The 19,627-nt window shown below is 43.8% G+C and overlaps 1 protein-coding gene across 1 annotated transcript in view; it reads right to left on the reverse strand.

Annotated features, from left to right (window-relative positions):
- The window catches only part of rasgrf2b (Ras protein-specific guanine nucleotide-releasing factor 2b), a 219,835-nt gene that overhangs the window by 160,261 nt on the left and 39,947 nt on the right, over positions 1-19,627 (reverse strand). Inside the window, exon 3 of the mRNA XM_034170661.1 lies at positions 18,833-18,980. Coding sequence (XP_034026552.1) covers positions 18,833-18,980 — 148 coding nt within the window. The remainder of the gene's footprint in view (positions 1-18,832; positions 18,981-19,627) is intronic.

Consider the following 19,627-nt stretch of genomic DNA (forward strand, 5'->3'; position numbering starts at 1 on the left):
GCGCTGAAGACTGCCCGATGTCCAAATGTCTGGATGGTGTAGAAGAATTTTTAGGTCCATATTTGAACTGTGATGAACTATCAAGTGTCCTGATCCGAACTGTATGTCCTCTGGTTGAACTAGCAGGTGTTCAACCCAAAAAAAGGGCTCTATTAGTCATTTAGTCTGTCAGGGGCTTTCCAAGGCCTTTTAGGTGCTTTCCCGCAGGCCGCGTGCAGGGGCCTCAGGCCAGCTGAACGTGTGGCTGAGGCCACGTGCGGAGGGGGCCTCAGGCCAGCTGCACCTGTGGCTGAAGGTCTTTTAAAAAAATCAGTTGTAAATCCTTCATGTTTTAATGGGAGCGTTTGTCACATTGAAATAATGGCCTAACACCTGCTTAGGGTTCACTAGAGGACGCTTCCAATAGAAAACCATGTCTTGGGAATGAAATAAATAAAAAAGTCGAAGGAGGAGCGATGCCCGCGGGTCTCCAATAAATAGACGAGCGCGGTTGTCATATTCAGTCTCTCTAGAGGACTCAGTTTGTCTAAGCTTTGTGTCGAAGGCTTAAATAAACTTAAAAACTCTGTGCATTTTATCTTGCTTAAGGCTGAATTATTCTAAAGTGTTGTGTCATTTTCTAGCATATCACTTGCAATTAGTTTGTGTTATCTAAAAGACGACATCCTGAGAAGACTAAAGACGAGCCGCGACAGAACTTGGCGAGCCAGCTTCAGGAGGGTCCAGGGGCATTCCGGCAGCCTGGGGCAGTCCAGCTCATCCCTCCAGACCGTAAATAACAGTGATCACGACTAAAAGGTAAGCAGAAACCTTTTATAATTTCTGCACGATCTGGAGGAGTGAGTCGGGATTTCCGCCCAAGTTGACAGGTGATATTTTTTAATTGCCTCTTACCCAAAAGAACCTGGACTAAGAAAATTGATAAGAGACTAAAAAAAGATAAGATTGAAAATTATCAGGCCTTGTAGATAAAATGCTCAGAAGGTGTGTGTGTTCCCGGGAAAAAGAATGTCTATGTGAGTGAAAGGTCAGGAATGTTCATGAACTCTGGTGCGGAAAGAGTGCGTGGAGAACTAACCTGGATGCTTGGGGAATAATTGGTGTTGAAATTCGTTACTAACGTGCCGGCTGATAGCATGCGCTGTAGGGGTTAATTTAGGGGAGTATACTGACAAATAGATACAAGGTAATACAAGGTTATTTAAAGAGTTTAACAGAGACTGAAGTGAAATAAGTGAGAAAAAAGAGTTTAACAAGAGAATACGTGCAGAGAAAGCACAAGATAAGCGCCTGAGGGGGCGCAGTAGAAATACCGTACGTGATAAAGAGATTTAAAGAGAAAAGTGCAAAGAAGCACAGCTGACAGTAAGTAAAAGAGCTCAATAAAGGACGTCATTTTTTAAGAAAAGAGAAAAACTATAAAAAAATAATAAAATAAATAGAGAGTTAGTGCAGAATACATGAGAATTAATGAAGCAGAAAATAGTGCAGTAAGGCACCAAATACACGCTTGTGGGGCGTGGGAGAAGAATAAGTAATTAAGTACACAGTAATATGAGTTTTTTTTATAAGAAAAGAAAAAGAGAATATTTTCAGTGCAAAGGCACATTAAGCTCACGAGGAGCTCAGTAAGTGAAAAAAAAAAAAAAGGCAGAAGAAAGTGCAGAAAGGCACAGGATACGCACGCGAGGCGCGGTAAGGCGTAGAAATAAATGAAATATTGTATGCTCAGAAAGGAGCTTGTGAAAATAATATATTAAGCACAGGATACGCACGCGAGGCGCGGTAAGGCGTAGAAGTAAATGAAATATTGTATGCTCAGAAAGGAGCTGGTGGAAAATAATATATTAAGCACAGGATACGCACGCGAGGCGCGGTAAGGCGTAGAAGTAAATGAAATATTGTACGCTCAAAGAGGGCTTTAAAAAAGTAATATATGAAGTTAATGACAGCGCCGGAGAAGCTGTCTAACGTGAAGAAGAGATACATGCTTAAACAGAACACATTGGTGTTAAGTGAATAAAAAGGTTGTTTAAAGCTGCGGAGTGAAAAGTGGCAGAAGTCTAGATAGAGATATATAGAAAGTTGTTTTTAATAATTTTTGTGTATAAAGCTTTTGAAGATTGGTGTGTGGGAGAGTGGAGAGTAATCTGTGTAAAGCTGTGAGAATTTGCAGGCTGGCTGACATACAAGATTAATGTGAAAGAGTACGAGGGGGAGGTATTTAGACCCAACAGGAGGACTTGGGAGGTGCATGACAGGCAGAGAGGAAAGTGTGAAACAGAGACAGTGAAGAAAAAGACAGGAGAAGAGTGCTATGTAAATATATTATTTCAAAGAGAGAAAACTAATAAACAAACATAGCAGAAAAAGACGAGAAGCAGAAATTTAAAAAAAAAAATTAGAAGGAAAATAGAAAGTCGGGAGCAAAGACATTAGGAAGTGTTAGGGTTGTAAGAGGATTAAATAAATAAAATTGGTTATAAATCAAAAGAGATAAAGCTTAGATTATAGTGAAAAAGCTGACAGACTGATCAATGCTTGGGACAGTCATTGATGGGAGACTTAAGTGATGATGAAATAATACTCCCAGAACATTACTTGACTGACGGAGACATCGAAACCCAGGGAATCAGGACACATTTTTGGCTGGAAAGGACCTATTTTGACAGGGTAGGAGCAGAACATTGGCAGGACGAACAAGAGATCAATCAGAAATTATGGCAGATTACTAAGGTAATCAATCTGAAGCAAAAGAAAGAACAATTCCCTCTAATTAATTGGGAGCTGCTGATAAGACGTCTGTGGCATCAGGGTTTAACCCCGTGGCTGGAGCTGCTTTGTGCTGACCCTAATAAAGAACTTAGCATACCATTAAATCATTTAGTAACACTACCAACCGATCCAGGTGAAGAACTGTTTCCTAGGTTGACTCTGACTGTGGTCCCAAGGAAGGTTCGGTGGGAAACAGGTAAATTTTCATATTTAGTTAAAGAAAAAGAAGACGGGCATAGCAGTTGGAAATTTAATCCTTTTAAGGGTTTAAAGTACAAAACAGGTGTTACAGCCAGCAAGTTATTGGTCTGGATCAGGACAGCCCCTGAGGGACTACCAGAACACCATAGAAACACCTCACATAGCGTTTGTCAGGGTTACATGGGTAACTCTCAAGGTCAAGGTCGGGAAAGTACCCCGCTAGACTTAGTACTAAGAAAATATCCAGGAAAACGCACTAAGGCCAACCAATGTATGAGAAAGTGGCACAAAAGGTCACATGGGGGCAGGCAATGGCCTTTGGTGGGATCATTTGATCCGGTGATGTGTGAAGCAGTTGCGGTAGAAATACAGAAAAAAGAAATTAAAGATCAGCAGAAGAACGTAAAAAACAACAAAAAACGCACTGAAGAAAAAGAAGTTTTGGCCTTGTTCAAGCAGGAAGCACAGAGGCTACAGCAGAAAAGAGAAAAAATGACAGAGGAAAGATCCAAAGAGACTAAAGCCAGTGCACCGAGCTGGGAAGCAGAGCCACCCCCATATAAACGTCATGATATGGGGAAGACAGCTGGACAATTTGTATTAGGAACTCGTGAAGAGGACCAAGGCATGGATGTGGAGGGCAAATTCACACTGACACTAAAAGCTCGAGAGCCACAAGGAGACAGGTCCTCAGTCTGTCAAATGGATCATACAAGGTCTCCAAGTCCGAAAGTAAGTGGTCGCTCACCACGACCAGCAGGGGGGGCCACAAATAACAGTGACACGGAGGCAGACGAGGATAAAGAGAGAGACCTGAAGGCTCCGCCTGCACATCGAGGTCCACTGAAAACCGTCCCCTCCCACCATAAGTCAGCCGACTGGACCTTCACAGGCTATAGAGGCTCCAAAGAGTGGCACAAGAGCTTCTGTGACACACTGGATCTGGCCAGAAGAGATAATGAAGAACTAGCTGAGCAACTTCGGCTAGCGAAGGAAAGAATACAAAGACATAGGGACGCCGAGGAAAGAAGAATATTACAACAATCGACGCCCAATCAAGGGAATCACATTATAGAGCCACCCACCCGAAAAATTTCTGGTGAGATCATCATTGAGACTGCAAAAGAGGCCCGACTCAGGCAAAGACAACAATGTGTAGCCAAAGACATAGCGGCTTTAGAACAGAATATAACCGACTGGATGGACTGCCTGGAACCAGTCAGTCGCACTCGATCTGGAAGACAGTATGGAGCCCGCACAGAAGAAGAGGAGGACGAAGACCTAATATGCCCATTGGTGGTTAGAAATGGCCATCATGTGTATACCCCATGGAGCTGGACAGACATGGTGGGGCTGGCCAACAGGCTGCCAGACATCACCCAAGGAGCTGGGAGATGGATAACTGCCTTAGAAGAAGGCACTGCAGGGGTAACCTTGTCTTTAGGTGACATAAAAGCCTTGCTAATGCATGTCATGGGAAAACATGACACTGAAGAATTAGCAGGAAAGGTTGGACTAACACAAATGATGGGCACAAATCAACATGATGAAGTCCCCTTTAATCGCTATAGAAACTCCATGTGGGAAGGACTGAGAAGAAAGTACCCTGAGGTCTTGGATCCCTCTAAATTGGATGATGAGGAGTGGACACCTGAAGAGTGCCCAAAGAAGTTCCTGCACCGATTCCAGAAGAGATGGGCGGAGGAAACAGGAAATGCATGGAACCATTCTCCAGCAACTGAAATCCTGTTTAAAATAACTGTAAAAAAGGCTCTACCAGATGAGGTTCAGAAAGCCCTAGATGGAGTTGTGGGACTATCAAAAATGAATTGGGCTTTATACTCTGAGCATATTTGTCACCATCTTGAAATCTACAAGAAAGAAAAACAAAAAGAAGAAGATGCAGCAAAATCCCTGACGAAAAAATTGGTGCAGATGCAGTTGGGAGAGCTAACCAAAGTCAAGAAAGAAAAAACAAAGACCCAGGCACCAATGATGACCCCTGTTCCTTCTGAGTCGGCAAGCACAGGCCCTACGGCAAACACTGCTGCCACCTTACAGGCACCTGTGGTAACAGCCACACAGAGCCCCCAAGGAGCAGCAGGGAGCACTGCTGCAGGAGAAGTCTCAGCACCAGTGGAGCATCACTATCACTACCATAGCACTGGCACACCCGGAAATGGACCCACCTACAGTCATGGGTGGAGAGGAGAGTCACGGAACTTTCAAGGTCAAAGAGGAGGGTGGCGAAGAGGATCTCGCCAACCTTCATTTGGAAACAGATTCCAAAACTCAGCTCCCAGGAACAGTCAAGCGGGACCGCCTATGGGACCAACACCCCCAATAGGGGATCAACCCTCTAATGAGTGTTGGAGCTGTGGACAACCTGGACATCGAATGAGAAATTGTCCGGCCCGACCTTGGGTTGGACCCTCTGCCTATTGGCAATAGGGGGGCCTAGAGAAGACAGAGGGGGAAACGGTGGCATTGGCTATTTCGATGATACCTAAGGAAGAGCCTACCGTCACTGTTAATATACAAAACAGAGATTTCCCTTTCATGGTGGATACAGGGGCAACATACTCTTGCATAGGGAAAATGGGCGCTCATCTCCCCCTCTCTGGGTCTGTAATTAAGACCATCGGCTTCTCTGGGAAGACTCAAATAATACCTTTTACACGCCCACTTCCTGTAACGATTGCAGGAAAAACAATTGAAGCACCCCTGTTATACTCACAAAATACACCTGTGAATTTGCTGGGAAGAGACATTTTATGTAAGCTACAAACCCAGATAGTGTGTACCCACCAAGGACTGCAAATACACTTTCCTGACGAAGCACTCGCCAACATTATGGTGCTTATGGACATGGAAAACAAGGTCCGACCTGTGCAACCCATGGTATACTGGCTGAAGTTACAACCAGAAAATTCAAATCTTCAACTGCAATGGGAAAAATGGAAGCCCTGGGCCGAACAACACTATGAAGCAGTATATACACCTAGTTTACCTTTACATGTCACCCTGATGTTCGATGCCAAACAAGAACAAACTGACTATGCATGCTGCTGGGATGTATTGATGAATCAACGGCTGTTTCACATAACAACCACAGAAATTTATTTAGGCCCCCAAGGGGCCGCAGCTTCTGTCAAGCTAACTTCAGCTGAACAACAATGGTATCAAGTGCCGAATGCCACACCTCATGTGACCCTTTTAGTCTCAGAAAAGTACGAATCCCATGACCTAGGTCCAATGGTAAAGACAGCCTCAGAAGTTGAAGAATGGCAAAACATGGAAAGTCCACAAGTACATCTGTCAAAAGACCAGCAGTTTGTACGAATTAATTTAAAAGTAAATGATGAGGCTATAGCTCAAAAAGTGGAGCTCAATCCTAGACCAGAGGGACAGATGGTGTTATCGGCCCAACAAGAGAAATTGTTAGAGCAAATACCACCAGTGGTGTGGTCCAAAAGCAAAACGGATGTAGGACTAGTAAAAACAGCCTTACCAGTAAAAATAAAAGTAAAACCGGGAGCAAAACTGCCTCACCAAAGGCAGTATCCATTAAAACCTCAGGCTATTGAAGGCATAAAACCAGTAATTAAGGGACTAATGGCAGCTGGAGTTTTAATAAAAACTGCAAGCCCATGCAATACTCCTATCTACCCTATCCCTAAAAACAATACCAAAGAGTATCGGCTGGTACATGATTTGCGTCCTATCAATGCAATAATAGAAATGGATGCACCTATAGTACCTGATCCGCATACTATACTATCAAGCATCCCTGCTGGAGCAAAATGGTACACAGTAATTGATCTGTGTTCAGCCTATTTCAGTGTGCCTGTGCACCCAGACTCACAACATTTGTTTGCATTCACATTTCTGAGACAACAGCTAACGTATACACGGCTACCTCAGGGACTGAACCTGTCCCCAGCCATCTTTAACAAAGTCCTGGCTGAAGATTTACAACACCTTGATATACCCAGTACATTGGTGCAATATATGGATGATCTCCTTATTGCATCAGAGACTCAAGAACAGTGTGAAAAAGATTCATTAATTGTATTGCATGCATTGGCAGATGGAGGTCATAAAGTAAGTAAGGACAAATTGCAGTTCTGCAAACAACAAGTAGAATACTTGGGAAGACAGTTGTGTGGGACCACGCGATGTATAGCCCCAAGCCAAGTGGAGGCTATAGTCAAGGCTCCCAAACCCCAAACAGTGGGACAGATGCTTTCATTCCTTGGGATGGCAGGGTACAGTCGGCCGTGGATTTGTGATTATGCTATAAAAACTGCACCTTTGCGTGCCATGATTAGAGCAGTGGGGCAAACAAGCAATGCAGCTCTCCTCGTCTGGACAGATCAGGCAACGGGAGCTTTTGAGGCCCTAAAAACAGACATGCAATCTGCTCCCGCGTTAGGTAACCCAGATTATGGGAAACCTTTCCATTTGTATGTTACTGAAAAAACTGGATATGCTTGTGCTGTACTAATGCAGGAAACAAATGAAGGAAAACAACCATTGGCCTATTATAGTACAAAGCTTGACAACATTGAAACAGGATTGCCACCATGCTATCAGGGTCTAGCAGCAGCTGCTTTTGCATTTCAAAAAGCATCATCCATAATCATGGGACATGCAGTAACGTTGTACACGTCGCATCAGTTACATGCCCTGCTAACCAGTCAACGTTTTGTCTTAACACAAGCTAGACGCACTGGATATGAAGTTGTGTTGTCCGCTCCAGAAATAACAATACAACGTTGTCACACGGTGAATCCCGCCACCAAATTGACCACACCGTTAGATGGTACTCCACATAACTGTGTGGCAGAGATAGAGAAATTTTTGAGAGCCAGAGAACATTTGTATAATCACGCCATAGATGCAGATCTAACCCTGTTCGTGGATGGCTCATGCTTTCGGGATGCCGCGGGATTGCATGCGGGTATGGGGATAGTTAAACTAAACACGGATGGCGAGACCTTTGAATTACTGGAGTCCCAAGGAATTGATCAGCCTTGTTCAGCCCAACTGGCAGAAATCAAAGCCTTAACTATGGCTTGCCAGATAGCTAAAGATCAACGTGTTAATATCTACACAGACTCAGCCTACGCTTATGGCGTATGTCATGTACATGCAAACATTTGGAAACAAAGGGGATTCCTGAGAGCAGATGGCACCCCTGTCACTCATGGAGAAGCGATTTCCCAACTGTTACAAGCTCTCCAATTACCGTCTGAGGTAGCCATCATTAAATGTGCAGGTCATCAAAAGAATAATAACATCATAGCTCAAGGTAACAATCTAGCAGATGACGCAGCTCGCAAAGGAGCACAAGGAGAAAATATGTTTCCCCTGCTAACCATCCAAGATTGTGCCCCACTGGTTTCACTTGACGCACTGATAGTGGCTCAAAGTAGGGCCAGTGGAGAAGAAAAACGAATGTGGGTTAAATGAGGCGCTATTGAGACACGCAGTCAGGGGCCAGCGGACAAGCTGTGGCGCAGTAGTCATGGACATTTTGTGTTACCCACCAATTTATTACGACATGCAATCATTTGGGCCCACGGACCCGATCATTGTTCGCGAGTCCAAATTATGAACAAACTAAAAGCTGTCTGGTGGTCACCATATATGGCAGCAACAGTGGACCGTTTGTTGAATGAGTGTGAGGTATGTGCACAGTACAATGTCCGGAAATCATTCACAGCCCCTTTAGCCCACATTCCGGTCCCTGATGGGCCATTCAGACATCTTATGATGGATTTCATAGACATGGGAGCTGAAAACCGAGTTAAACGAATGAGATCTGTTTTGGTAGTGATATGCAGATTCAGCCGATGGATTGAGGCAGTAGCCTCTGCAAATCAAGACCATAAAACGGTAGCCAAATTCTTGTGCCGAGATGTCTTTCCAAGATTTGGCATTCCAGATACTATCTCATCTGACAACGGTAGGGCTTTTGTAGCCAAGGTTACACAAGAAACATTCAAACAATTGGGTATCAAACAGAAGTTTGGGTGTGTTTATCACCCCCAATCAAATGGGGCGGTGGAACGGGCTAATGGCATTTTAAAGAACAAACTAGCAAAAATCATAGCAGACAGCAATGGCAAACTAACCTGGCTGGATGCGTTGCCGCTTGCTTTATTGTCAATGCGCTCACAAACTAACCGACTAACCCATTTGACACCATTTGAAGCTCTTACAGGTCGGCCGATGCCTATTCCATACCTGAGAGGACCCTACGAAGGACCATCGCTGGAGCAGCTACAAGACGAATGGCATAATTATCTGAGACAGTTAACCCAAATACACAAAACTATCTTTTTGCAGGTCAAAGGTGCTACAGAAGACAGAGAAGCAGAGATTCCACTTGAAAATCAGAGCATCCAGCCTGGTGATCTGGTTTACGTCAAGGTGTTCAAAAAGAAGTGGGACAGGCCCCGCCGAGAAGGTCCTTTCAAAGTTATTCTTGCCTCACGTACAGCAGTCAAAGTAGACGGTAAGGACACTTGGTTTCATTTAAACCACTGCTGTAGGGTTGGTGGCCCAGCGCCCCTGCGGCGTCGGCAAGCTCGTCTTGGCAGAGCCGCCGGGCCAAGGGGGGAAGCAGGAGAAGCCAGAGACCCTACAGCAGCACCGAGGGATGGCCACGCCTCCCTGCAACCAGAAGAAGCACCGAGGGAAGGCCACGCCTCCCTGCAGCCAGGCGAACACTGGCCAAGGCGCTCACAGAGACTGATTGAACAAAGATGACGCACAGCTTCAGAGAGTAGTGGATCCCTGCCAGATAGAGCAGCGACAGACTCAGATGCAGACTCAGAGACAACTGGAGACGCAGGCCAACAGACAGACAGAAATACAGACCGACAGATAGACAGGCCACAGGAGACATCAGACTCGGACAGCAACTCAGTAGATTTACCGACAGAAGAACCGCAGGAAGTACAACCCAGACAAAGCACAGATACACCACACATCCCTAGTGACAGCTCATCTAGTGACGGCTCACTTAGTAGCACATCTAGTAGCACATCTCAACAGTCATCAGAGCAATGATTAAGGAATTATTCAAGGGATTGACAATACTACTGGTGGTCAGTATGGGAGAAAATAGACATCCAAAACATACAACGGACTGTGCCGTGGCCATGGCCGCAATAACAGCTAAACAAGGCATTCTAAACACAGGAAAAACATATAATTTGGTATACATTAAATCAAAAGCCTACAAGAACATAGGAATACAGGGAAAGCTGGGGGATTACATATTAGGCGAAGCCATTAGCATCAAATGTGAAGAGGAGGGAACACTCAACATAGAGGTAATTTGTGATAAAAGAGGATGCAGGGAAACCAAGCAAGACGTAACTGTTACAGTACATGAAGCCACAAAATGGGTAAAAATCAAACCAAGGAAAAAGAGGACAATTAGAAGCCTAGAAACAAGCAGTCACTTAGGGAGATGGGATCCCAGTACAGACCTAGCCCGCACACAAGGGTTGAAGACCAATTTATTTTACCAATGGTTGAAATTTTCGGCTAGGCAGATCAGTGAAAAGCCTTGCATAGCCTGTCACCGGAAAGGTGTGATACCTCAGGCTAAACCCCTACCTGATATCAACAACTGTTATAGGAGTCCCCAACATAACTCAGACCAAGCAGAATGCTATACACAATGTGTTATGAAAATGGCAGTAGGTGATGAAAAATATGCTGCCGACAGTAAACTTTGTCCAGTGCCCCTAAGTACAGAAGGAACCGTTCCACCTATGATTAAAATAGAGAAAGGGATGATACACCCATTCTGTATAGCTAAAGGCTTAGTAGCACAATACATAAGCGATTGGCAGGTAGGGACGACCCAGCCAAAACACCACATACAGTGTATGCAAAAGCAGCAAGAATACAAACCGGCCAAAACAGCATGGAACATTACCGTCTGTCACACCCTGCCAGCAGCAGGCATACAGTGTGAACAAATAGTACCGGCCACAGGGGGGTCTGTAATTGGACTGAATCTCACCCATGCTTCATGGGTATCTACTCCAAATTTAGCTAAGGGAACGGTACCCTTAGCTGACATCTTTTGGATATGCGGACAAAAAAGGAAACTCCTGTCATCGCTGTCCCCGAAATGGAAAGGCCTTTGTGCTCCTGTGATGCTCACAGGAGCAATAACAGTAATTGAAATGCCAAATTCAATACAACCCATGCCACAGAAACTTCGTAAGAAAAGAGGAATAATGACGTTTAAAACAGACTACAACATCACAGTAAGAAACGGGATACCAGAAGGGATACCCCGACAGTTAGAAGCCATAGACAGTAGCAGAGTTAAAGCAGATGAAGATGCGGATAAATGGGGATGGGCATTGGCTCTATTTGGGGTTACTCCAAAAATCCGTTCTAGGTTCCAGGAGGTGCAGTGGATTAATTACTTGTGGTATAATCAGCAAAGATACCTGAACTGGACATTGGCAGCAGTAGGAGCCTTAACCGAACAACTGCACGCCACCTCGCTAATGACAATGCAAAATAGATTAGCTATTGAGATGATGATGGCTGATGAACAAGGAGTTTGTATTATGATCAAAGCCACCGAATGTTGCACAGCTATTCCCATGCGTACAGGGGAAGACGGAAATTTGACAGAGCTCTTAATCACACTTGAAGAGATGCAACAGGAACTATTAAGTAACTCCATAGGAGGGAGAAATGAAACTGACGATTCTGGATACATTGTAGGGAATGGAATGAATATTGGCCCACTGTTTTCACTGTTTGGGACTCTAAGGAGAGGGTGGATATCATGGAAAGACTGGTTATACCAGATAGGTGTAATTTTGGCACTAACAGGGGTGGCGGTCTTGCTGGTAATATGTTGTGGTATTCCCTTGATAAAATTTCTGGTCAATAAATTGATTTCATCCACAGTAGGACAGCTCCCACTGTTAGCCATCCGAGCCCTAGAAGAAAGCACAAACGAAACAGACAGAGAACCAGAATATATGGAAATGGATGAAATACCAATTATCCTCCCCGACAGCCCCCAGCTCCCTAATATTGTGGCGTATACCCCAGATAGGGAGGACTGGGATGGACCGTGCTTGGTGATATTGTAGACGAGGAAGAAGACATGCACGCACATTTACATTCACACACATGCACCCACAAAAATGAGGGATAGGATAGACAATATCTGAAAGAATGACATGGAGCTGTAATAATGAACGTATATGTATATTACTAGGACACAGGAGTATGGCTGAGAGACCAGACTCCCCTGATCAGGGACCTATGCCTGATCTGCTTCTATCAAGTCTGATTGGACTCTCAGAACTGTTTGGAGGAGAGGATATACAGGAGGGATGGTCGAGACATGATTGGTCGCCACAGCCGCCTTCCATCCAGCAGCTAAACCAGTTGGCAACAGAAGGATCTTCATCGTTCCAGCACCTGGCGATGACGGCTTCACAGAATCTGCCTGCAGCAAGAGTCGGCCCGAGGACTCCACCATCACCTGAAGGACCCTTTGGACTCAGGAACACACCCCTTCCGCAGATGCCATGGAGACAGTCACATGTGCCAGTGGCAACGATACCCTCCAGGGGAGGCAGCCAAGGTCGGCCATATGCAGCAACCGCCCGAGTGCATCCTAGACCCAATTCACTGCTAGGACCTGTCCCCAGCTTTCCACCCCCAAGGCAGGAGAGATATTCTGATCAGCCCAGTACCTCTGGAGGAGGATCAGCAGGGGTAGACCTTAGCCGAACTCACCCACCAGGACAGAGGGGAGCTTTGTACAGGCTGCTAAATGCCCAGAGTGTCCCACACACTTGCCTGTGCGACATCAACAATACTCCCCCCACACACGAAATGCCTTCCCCCTTGTACTTCCTGTCCCCTGGACTGCACAACCTTAATCTGGTCATGGTCACCCCACAGGACATGGCAAACTTGGTTCGAGAGCTTCGTCTTCCACAAGAGTCTGTTCCAAAAACCTTGGAGCAGCTCCTGCCCCTCACAAATCACATTCCCCATGAGCTATTTGAGGAAATCATGCCACAACTAAGTCAGACAGCTGCATACCTGTTCAGGATACACCGTGACAATGCCAACATCTCTTGTGCTCAGGAGGGCCTCCATACTCAACTGTGTGGTCTTCAGTCTAGTATGGACATGCTAGCCTGCATGATGGAGCATATGGAAAGGGAACAGCTAGGGCTGGCCACCACCACCCTGAATGTGGGCAAGAATTCTCTGGGGGCCCTGTACAACCTGGCCAAGCAGCACAAGGAGCTGGAAAGATCCATCAGAGAACTGCACGACTGTCTGAAAGCCAGAATTCCTGATCCTCCCCCCACTACCCCTGAAAGGCCAACCTCCCCATGTTCCCCAACTTCTCCCAAAACTTCAGATGCTGAGTAAATGCTGAGGAGCGCGGACTGACGTAATGGCACTGAACACGGACTATGATCTTGGTTCTTGAGTTTGAATTGCGGACTGGTTTCAGAAATCTGAGTGTAAATAAAAACAAAGAAGGATATATGTTAGTAACGAAGGTTGGGTAAATGTCTGTCCTTACCATCATCTGCGTAACACAGATAAAGCTAAATGCATACACATAGATATCACATTGCAAAGTTATAAAAAGGGGACCCTTACACGGCGTGTTTGTAGATTTAGTAGTAAAAATGCACCATAGGGACCCCTTTTTCTTAAATTATAGCATGCCTCAAGAGACATGCATCGCCTAAATTTGGCGTCTGGCCAAAAAGGGCATTAGAAAACAAGCTGAAAAAGAAGAAAAACAAAGTGGAGAATGTTGAGAAATGGCCTATAATGAAAACCATTATATGATTGACTAAGGCAAATGACTTAAGGACGGACATGAAGGGAAACCATTTATTGTGTTTATCATTTAACTAGACATAGCTGCGCTAACCTTAGAATAGTTTCTTGATTGGTTGACTAAATAGTGGTAACGTAGGGGTTATTTGATGCATTTAAATAATAAATGTGTGACGCTTTAACAAAATAATATGTAGAACCAAGTATAATGGGTTGGAGCCTCTGGTTGAGTGAGTCAATAGATGCCAGAAGATGATTGGTTGCACTGATGTCAATGTGAAGCCTTTACTTTGCCATGATTAAGAGGTTGCTGTAACTTGTTTTATGTGGCCATTTTAAGTGCCTTGAATTACACCAAAACTCAATGTTTGAATGTCACCTTGCGTTGATATAATCCAGCTAATTGCTCACCTTGTGCCTTAGTATGTAGGTTCACCTGCACTGCAATATATTTACCGTGTGAAGTATCACTGATATTCATATCCGCACCAGAGTTATCAGTAAGTCTAGTGATGTGTTTTTCTTTTTTATTGCAATGCACAAACGAGGATGTCTTGTCAGTAAACAACCCAAGAGTATAGTTGATGTAATGGGACTCTTTCGAGTCCCAGAGGAGGGACTGTAGAAGAATTTTTAGGTCCATATTTGAACTGTGATGAACTATCAAGTGTCCTGATCCGAACTGTATGTCCTCTGGTTGAACTAGCAGGTGTTCAACCCAAAAAAAAGGGCTCTATTAGTCATTTAGTCTGTCATGGGCTTTCCAAGGCCTTTTAGGTGCTTTCCCGCAGGCCGCGTACAGGGGCCTCAGGCCAGCTGCACGTGTGGCTGAGGCCACGTGTGGAGGGGGCCTCAGGCCAGCTGCACCTGTGGCTGAAGGTCTTTTAAAAAAATCAGTTGTAAATCCTTCATGTTTTAATGGGAGCGTTTGTCACATTGAAATAATGGCCTAACACCTGCTTAGGGTTCACTAGAGGACGCTTCCAATAGAAAACCATGTCTTGGGAATGAAATAAATAAAAAAGTCGAAGGAGGAGCGATGCCCGCGGGTCTCCAATAAATAGACGAGCGCGGTTGTCATATTCAGTCTCTCTAGAGGACTCAGTTTGTCTAAGCTTTGTGTCGAAGGCTTAAATAAACTTAAAAACTCTGTGCATTTTATCTTGCTTAAGGCTGAATTATTCTAAAGTGTTGTGTCATTTTCTAGCATATCACTTGCAATTAGTTTGTGTTATCTAAAAGACGACATCCTGAGAAGACTAAAGACGAGCCGCGACAATGGCAAACACAGGGAGTGGGAGGCAGCAGAGCTCTGTTCTCCCTTTGCACAGGACCTGTACTGGACATCAAACAACAACCAACGTATAGACCGGACACACGCCATATGTGTCCATCCGTGTGGTCACCCACAGTCCCATTCAATCACTCCTTCACTCATCCTCTTTTTCCCAGGCTCACTGACCTCACATGCGTGTGTGCATAGAACTGCTGACATGAGGAAATGACCGCTTAGTGTGTGTGTGTTTTCATTAACAAGCCACTATGTGTGAGTGCGTGTGCAGGCATGTGTGCGCGTGTGCTCAGCTGTCATCAAGCCCGGCGACAGAAAAAAAAATATTAAGGGGGCGATGAGTTTATGGGCGGGGTACACCCCCCCCCCAAAAAAAGTGCGCACCGGAGGGGACGTGCCTCTGAGCTTGCGTAATGAATTGGGTGCGCTCCTGGAAAGCTCATGTATTTAGGCTACACCGTTGTAAGAGATTGACTGAGTAAGAGTAAAGAGTGATGACAGTATTTTTTAATTATTATTTGAACGTATAGACCCTCGATCAAGTGATCTCCTGCATACCACAAAACCAAACCAACAACTGATCTGAGAAACGACACGAGACAGTAGATTAACCCCACATACAGCCCTCCATCACAAGCGCAAACAGCGCAATTGGGCATGACAGTCACACAACGGGTCAAAGATAAACCTTTCATGTAGATATATTTACAACAATACATAACTTTTATCTTACCATAAAAGTCCATATCTTAACATAAAATTCTGTGTGGAAACTGGATGCTAGCCTACCTCAGAAGAGTTGAAGCCTTCAGTTGGATGCCGCGTTGAATCTTCTGAGAAGGACATCTCGCCACTCTCCATTGAATTTCCTGGTTAGGTCATTCTCAAATGCCAGCCTTATTAAGTTCGCCTTTCATTCATGCAGCATGCTGCGTCTGTGATCACTGAACACTCTCGCACATGGCAGTCGAAGCCCCAAATGTCATTGCCTGTTTGAAGGCTGCAAAGACCTGAGGCATAGCAGTGAATACAGTTCTGTGTTTAGTGACTAGCTCACTTAAAGTCATTGGCTGGCTCCGGACAAACTCGCGTGCAACGATGAACTGCGTCTTGTTTATTTCAGTGTGACTTAAATCCAATAAAGGTTTCAGTTTTTGGGTGTTCAAAAAGTCCTCACTTGCAGGGTCCAAGGTGGACCTGGTGGACTTGACGAATCCCAAGAACTCCAGCTCTGACACTGCTTGAGTAAATCGATAAATTCGTCCACCTTGCCATAATCGCTGGACTCAGGATCCTTGACCTCTGCCGCACTGACAAGCACAACCCTCAACCTATCAAATCGCTTGAACACAGACACACGCCATATCCGTTTGTTTTAAAATTAATTACTTTAGTTAATTAATTTGGTTTATTTGTTAAATACGTGATATTATTGAATAACTAATATTTTGCTATATTTTCCAGTATTTCTTTTTCTTTCTTTTTTATTTTTATTTTTTGATAACTCTCACATCCGAGGGGGCGAGGTTGATGACGTGAGGGGGCATCGCCCCCAAACGCCCCCTCGTGGCGCCAGGTCAGTGTCAATTGACAGCTTTTGATGGTGAATTTTAGTGCCAGCTAAACTTAACTTCACTTTGAGCAGATGGGGTGAGTTCATCAGTGAAATCACCTGCTGGAGTCAGTGGCTGCAAAGAAAACCTGCCCCCTCTTGGCCCTTTGTGGAATAGTTTGGACACCACTGCTCTAAACTGACTGTACTGCAGGTGTGAGTGTGAAAATGAATGTGTTTGTCTGTCGATATGTGTTTGCTTTGCGATAGACTGCTGGCCTGTCCGGGGCGTATGACCATATCGGCCTCAGCCAAGCAGGACCTCTATCCATCATTTCCATAATATCAGAATTACACAACACTGCATGCTTCAGTTGCTGTGACTGGAGAGACTATGGACACAATATTTGTATATATCTTTACAGCTTTGTGGTAGAGTTGCACAGAGAAGGTTTAATATGTCTTCTTCATTCTGTCTTTTCTGTAACACACTGACATGAACCTATGAAACAAAATTCTATAAATGTCAGCCTCTGACATGGAACACAGAATAGTAAAGACCCTTTGGTAAAACAGCTCAGCAGCCAGTTGAAGTGTTTATGATTATTCAAAAAAGTCAAACCACACACAAAATCAAAGTAATTTCAACACTGTTCATGTGAACGCAATTACCCTCAGACTACAAACACATGCTGTGCTTTCAACACTAATATTCTGTAATGGGCATCTAAAATAACAAAATATGCCAAAGTCCAAATGAGCATGGACCAAACTGTATATGAGGACCAACAGATCTGATTTGGTAAATTACAGCACATCTGTGTTTGGCAGTTTAATTGGGTCAGTTTCCTTCTGTAGTAATTTTAGTGCAGCGTGCACATACTGTGCGTGCCCATGTGTACTGAAGTATAGACAATCTGTCAACACTCAGAGATGGAAGCCTGATAAGGGCTCTCATTAAACAACATCCAATCAATGGAGTCATTCTGCTGGGCACTGTTGTGGCGTTGTGAATTTATATGATTGTGTTTGTGTGAATGACTGTCTACACTTTGTTGTGCTGTGAGAAGGCAACAGAAATGTGTAGTGGCTGCTACAAGTAAGCATCATGTTTGGCGGCTGTTCATGTTGGAACATACAGAGTCTCTCTCTCTCTCTCTTTCTCCCTCTCATATATGTCACTGCTGAGGTAAGTCAATGTCTCTCCAAGTTCAATGCTTTCACCACATACAGATACACTTCTGATGGCTGAATTTATTCATATTGTGTTAAAATCGTTTTCATATATTACACTACTATTGTGTGATGTTGGTAAACCCATTTATAGCACCAAAACAGTTCATCCACATGAATAAAGGTTTATTTTCACAAAAGATTTGAAGAATTTACAAAAATGCTTTTCATTTATTCAGGTTTAACATCAAATTATCTCTCTATGCAGTGTTCCAGACAAATGTGTGATGCATATTCTGAAAGCTGCATGTGCTGAAACCATTTTGATATGCAACACATGGACATTATCCAAAACATTAGTACATTAGAAGTGTGGAAAAATCGAGAAAATACCCCTGGACCCCAGAGGGTTAAAGTCCTGGGACAGATGGTTTGTTCACTCTCATTGATTAATTTCCAAAACTCACTCACTCCCTCATCTTCAACCATTTATTCAAATTAAGGGCTGGAGCCTATCTCAGCAGTCATAGGTCATGAGGCTGACACTACAGGACGTCAGTCTGTTGCAGGGCCACATGTAAACAAACAAACATATTCACACCCACATGCACACCTACGGACAATTTAAAGTTTCCAGTCCAACTAACCTGCATGTCTTTGGATGTGGGAGAAAGCCGGAGGGAACCCACACCAAGGCAACAGTGCTAACCACTAAGCCACTGTGCTGCCAATTTCCATAACCAATTTTTCCAAAAAAATAATTTCTCACTAACAAGGCAATCATCAAAGGTTATTATGACTGACTGCAAACAATGTTTTAATGCATTTAATGCATGTGGTTAAAAAAGAAAATGCAAATTTATCCTTTAACCAAGTGCATGATCTTCACAGGATTTGTAGTCAAATGACTGATGTTTTCTTTTTGTTTTTGACAATGAAGCTGAATCTAAGAGTTTGTGTTGTACCTCTGATTTCAGCCTCTCGATTTCTGTGTCCTGATCCTCCAGCTGTGTGCGCAGTTGGTTGGCCGCCACCTTCTCAGTCTCCACAATCTGCACCAAGTGGATGTATTTTTGCATCAACACCTCACGCTCGATGATGATGTCTGAGTAACTGAAAATACAGACGAAGTATGATAAGTATGAGGTATTAAGAGGAGCCTGAGTGTGAAATGTGAGTATGAGTCTAACAAAACAATGTAGTAGAGACTTCACGTGTAAACAGGAGGTGATCATCACTGTTGATGCTGTTTCGGAAATGATACAGATCCATGAATTGAGAGCTTTTCCACTTTTACAAAGACAACAAAAAACTGAATTCTAATAAGAGGTCTTTATATTACTTAGAATGGTTTTTCGTACAGCTCTGCACACTGCAAAAAAAAAAAAAAAAGATTCCTGCAACTAGTTTCAAAACAGATCAATTATTATCAGTAAGTCATTTTGGATAATTCACAAACTGTTTTCTCCATTTTAAATTCAAAAATCAATGGGTGAAGCTGAATATTTATACGGTCCTGGTCAGAATAGACAGCTATGCTCAAAAAATAAATGCAAATTAACCAGCTTTGTTTAATGAGTACAGTTAATTAAATGTCTAAAGTTACTGAACAACAAAACAAAATGCATTGATACAGTCAAATGAAAACCAGACTCAAAAAGTAGACTTTGGCACACTTTATCACACTTTTATGAATTTACAGTAAATCATCACTTCATTATGCACTTTTCTTTAGAAAAGTCAGCGGATGGATACTTGAA

This window comes from Thalassophryne amazonica, chromosome 5, assembly GCF_902500255.1.
Source record: "Thalassophryne amazonica chromosome 5, fThaAma1.1, whole genome shotgun sequence".
NCBI classification, from domain to species: domain Eukaryota; kingdom Metazoa; phylum Chordata; class Actinopteri; order Batrachoidiformes; family Batrachoididae; genus Thalassophryne; species Thalassophryne amazonica.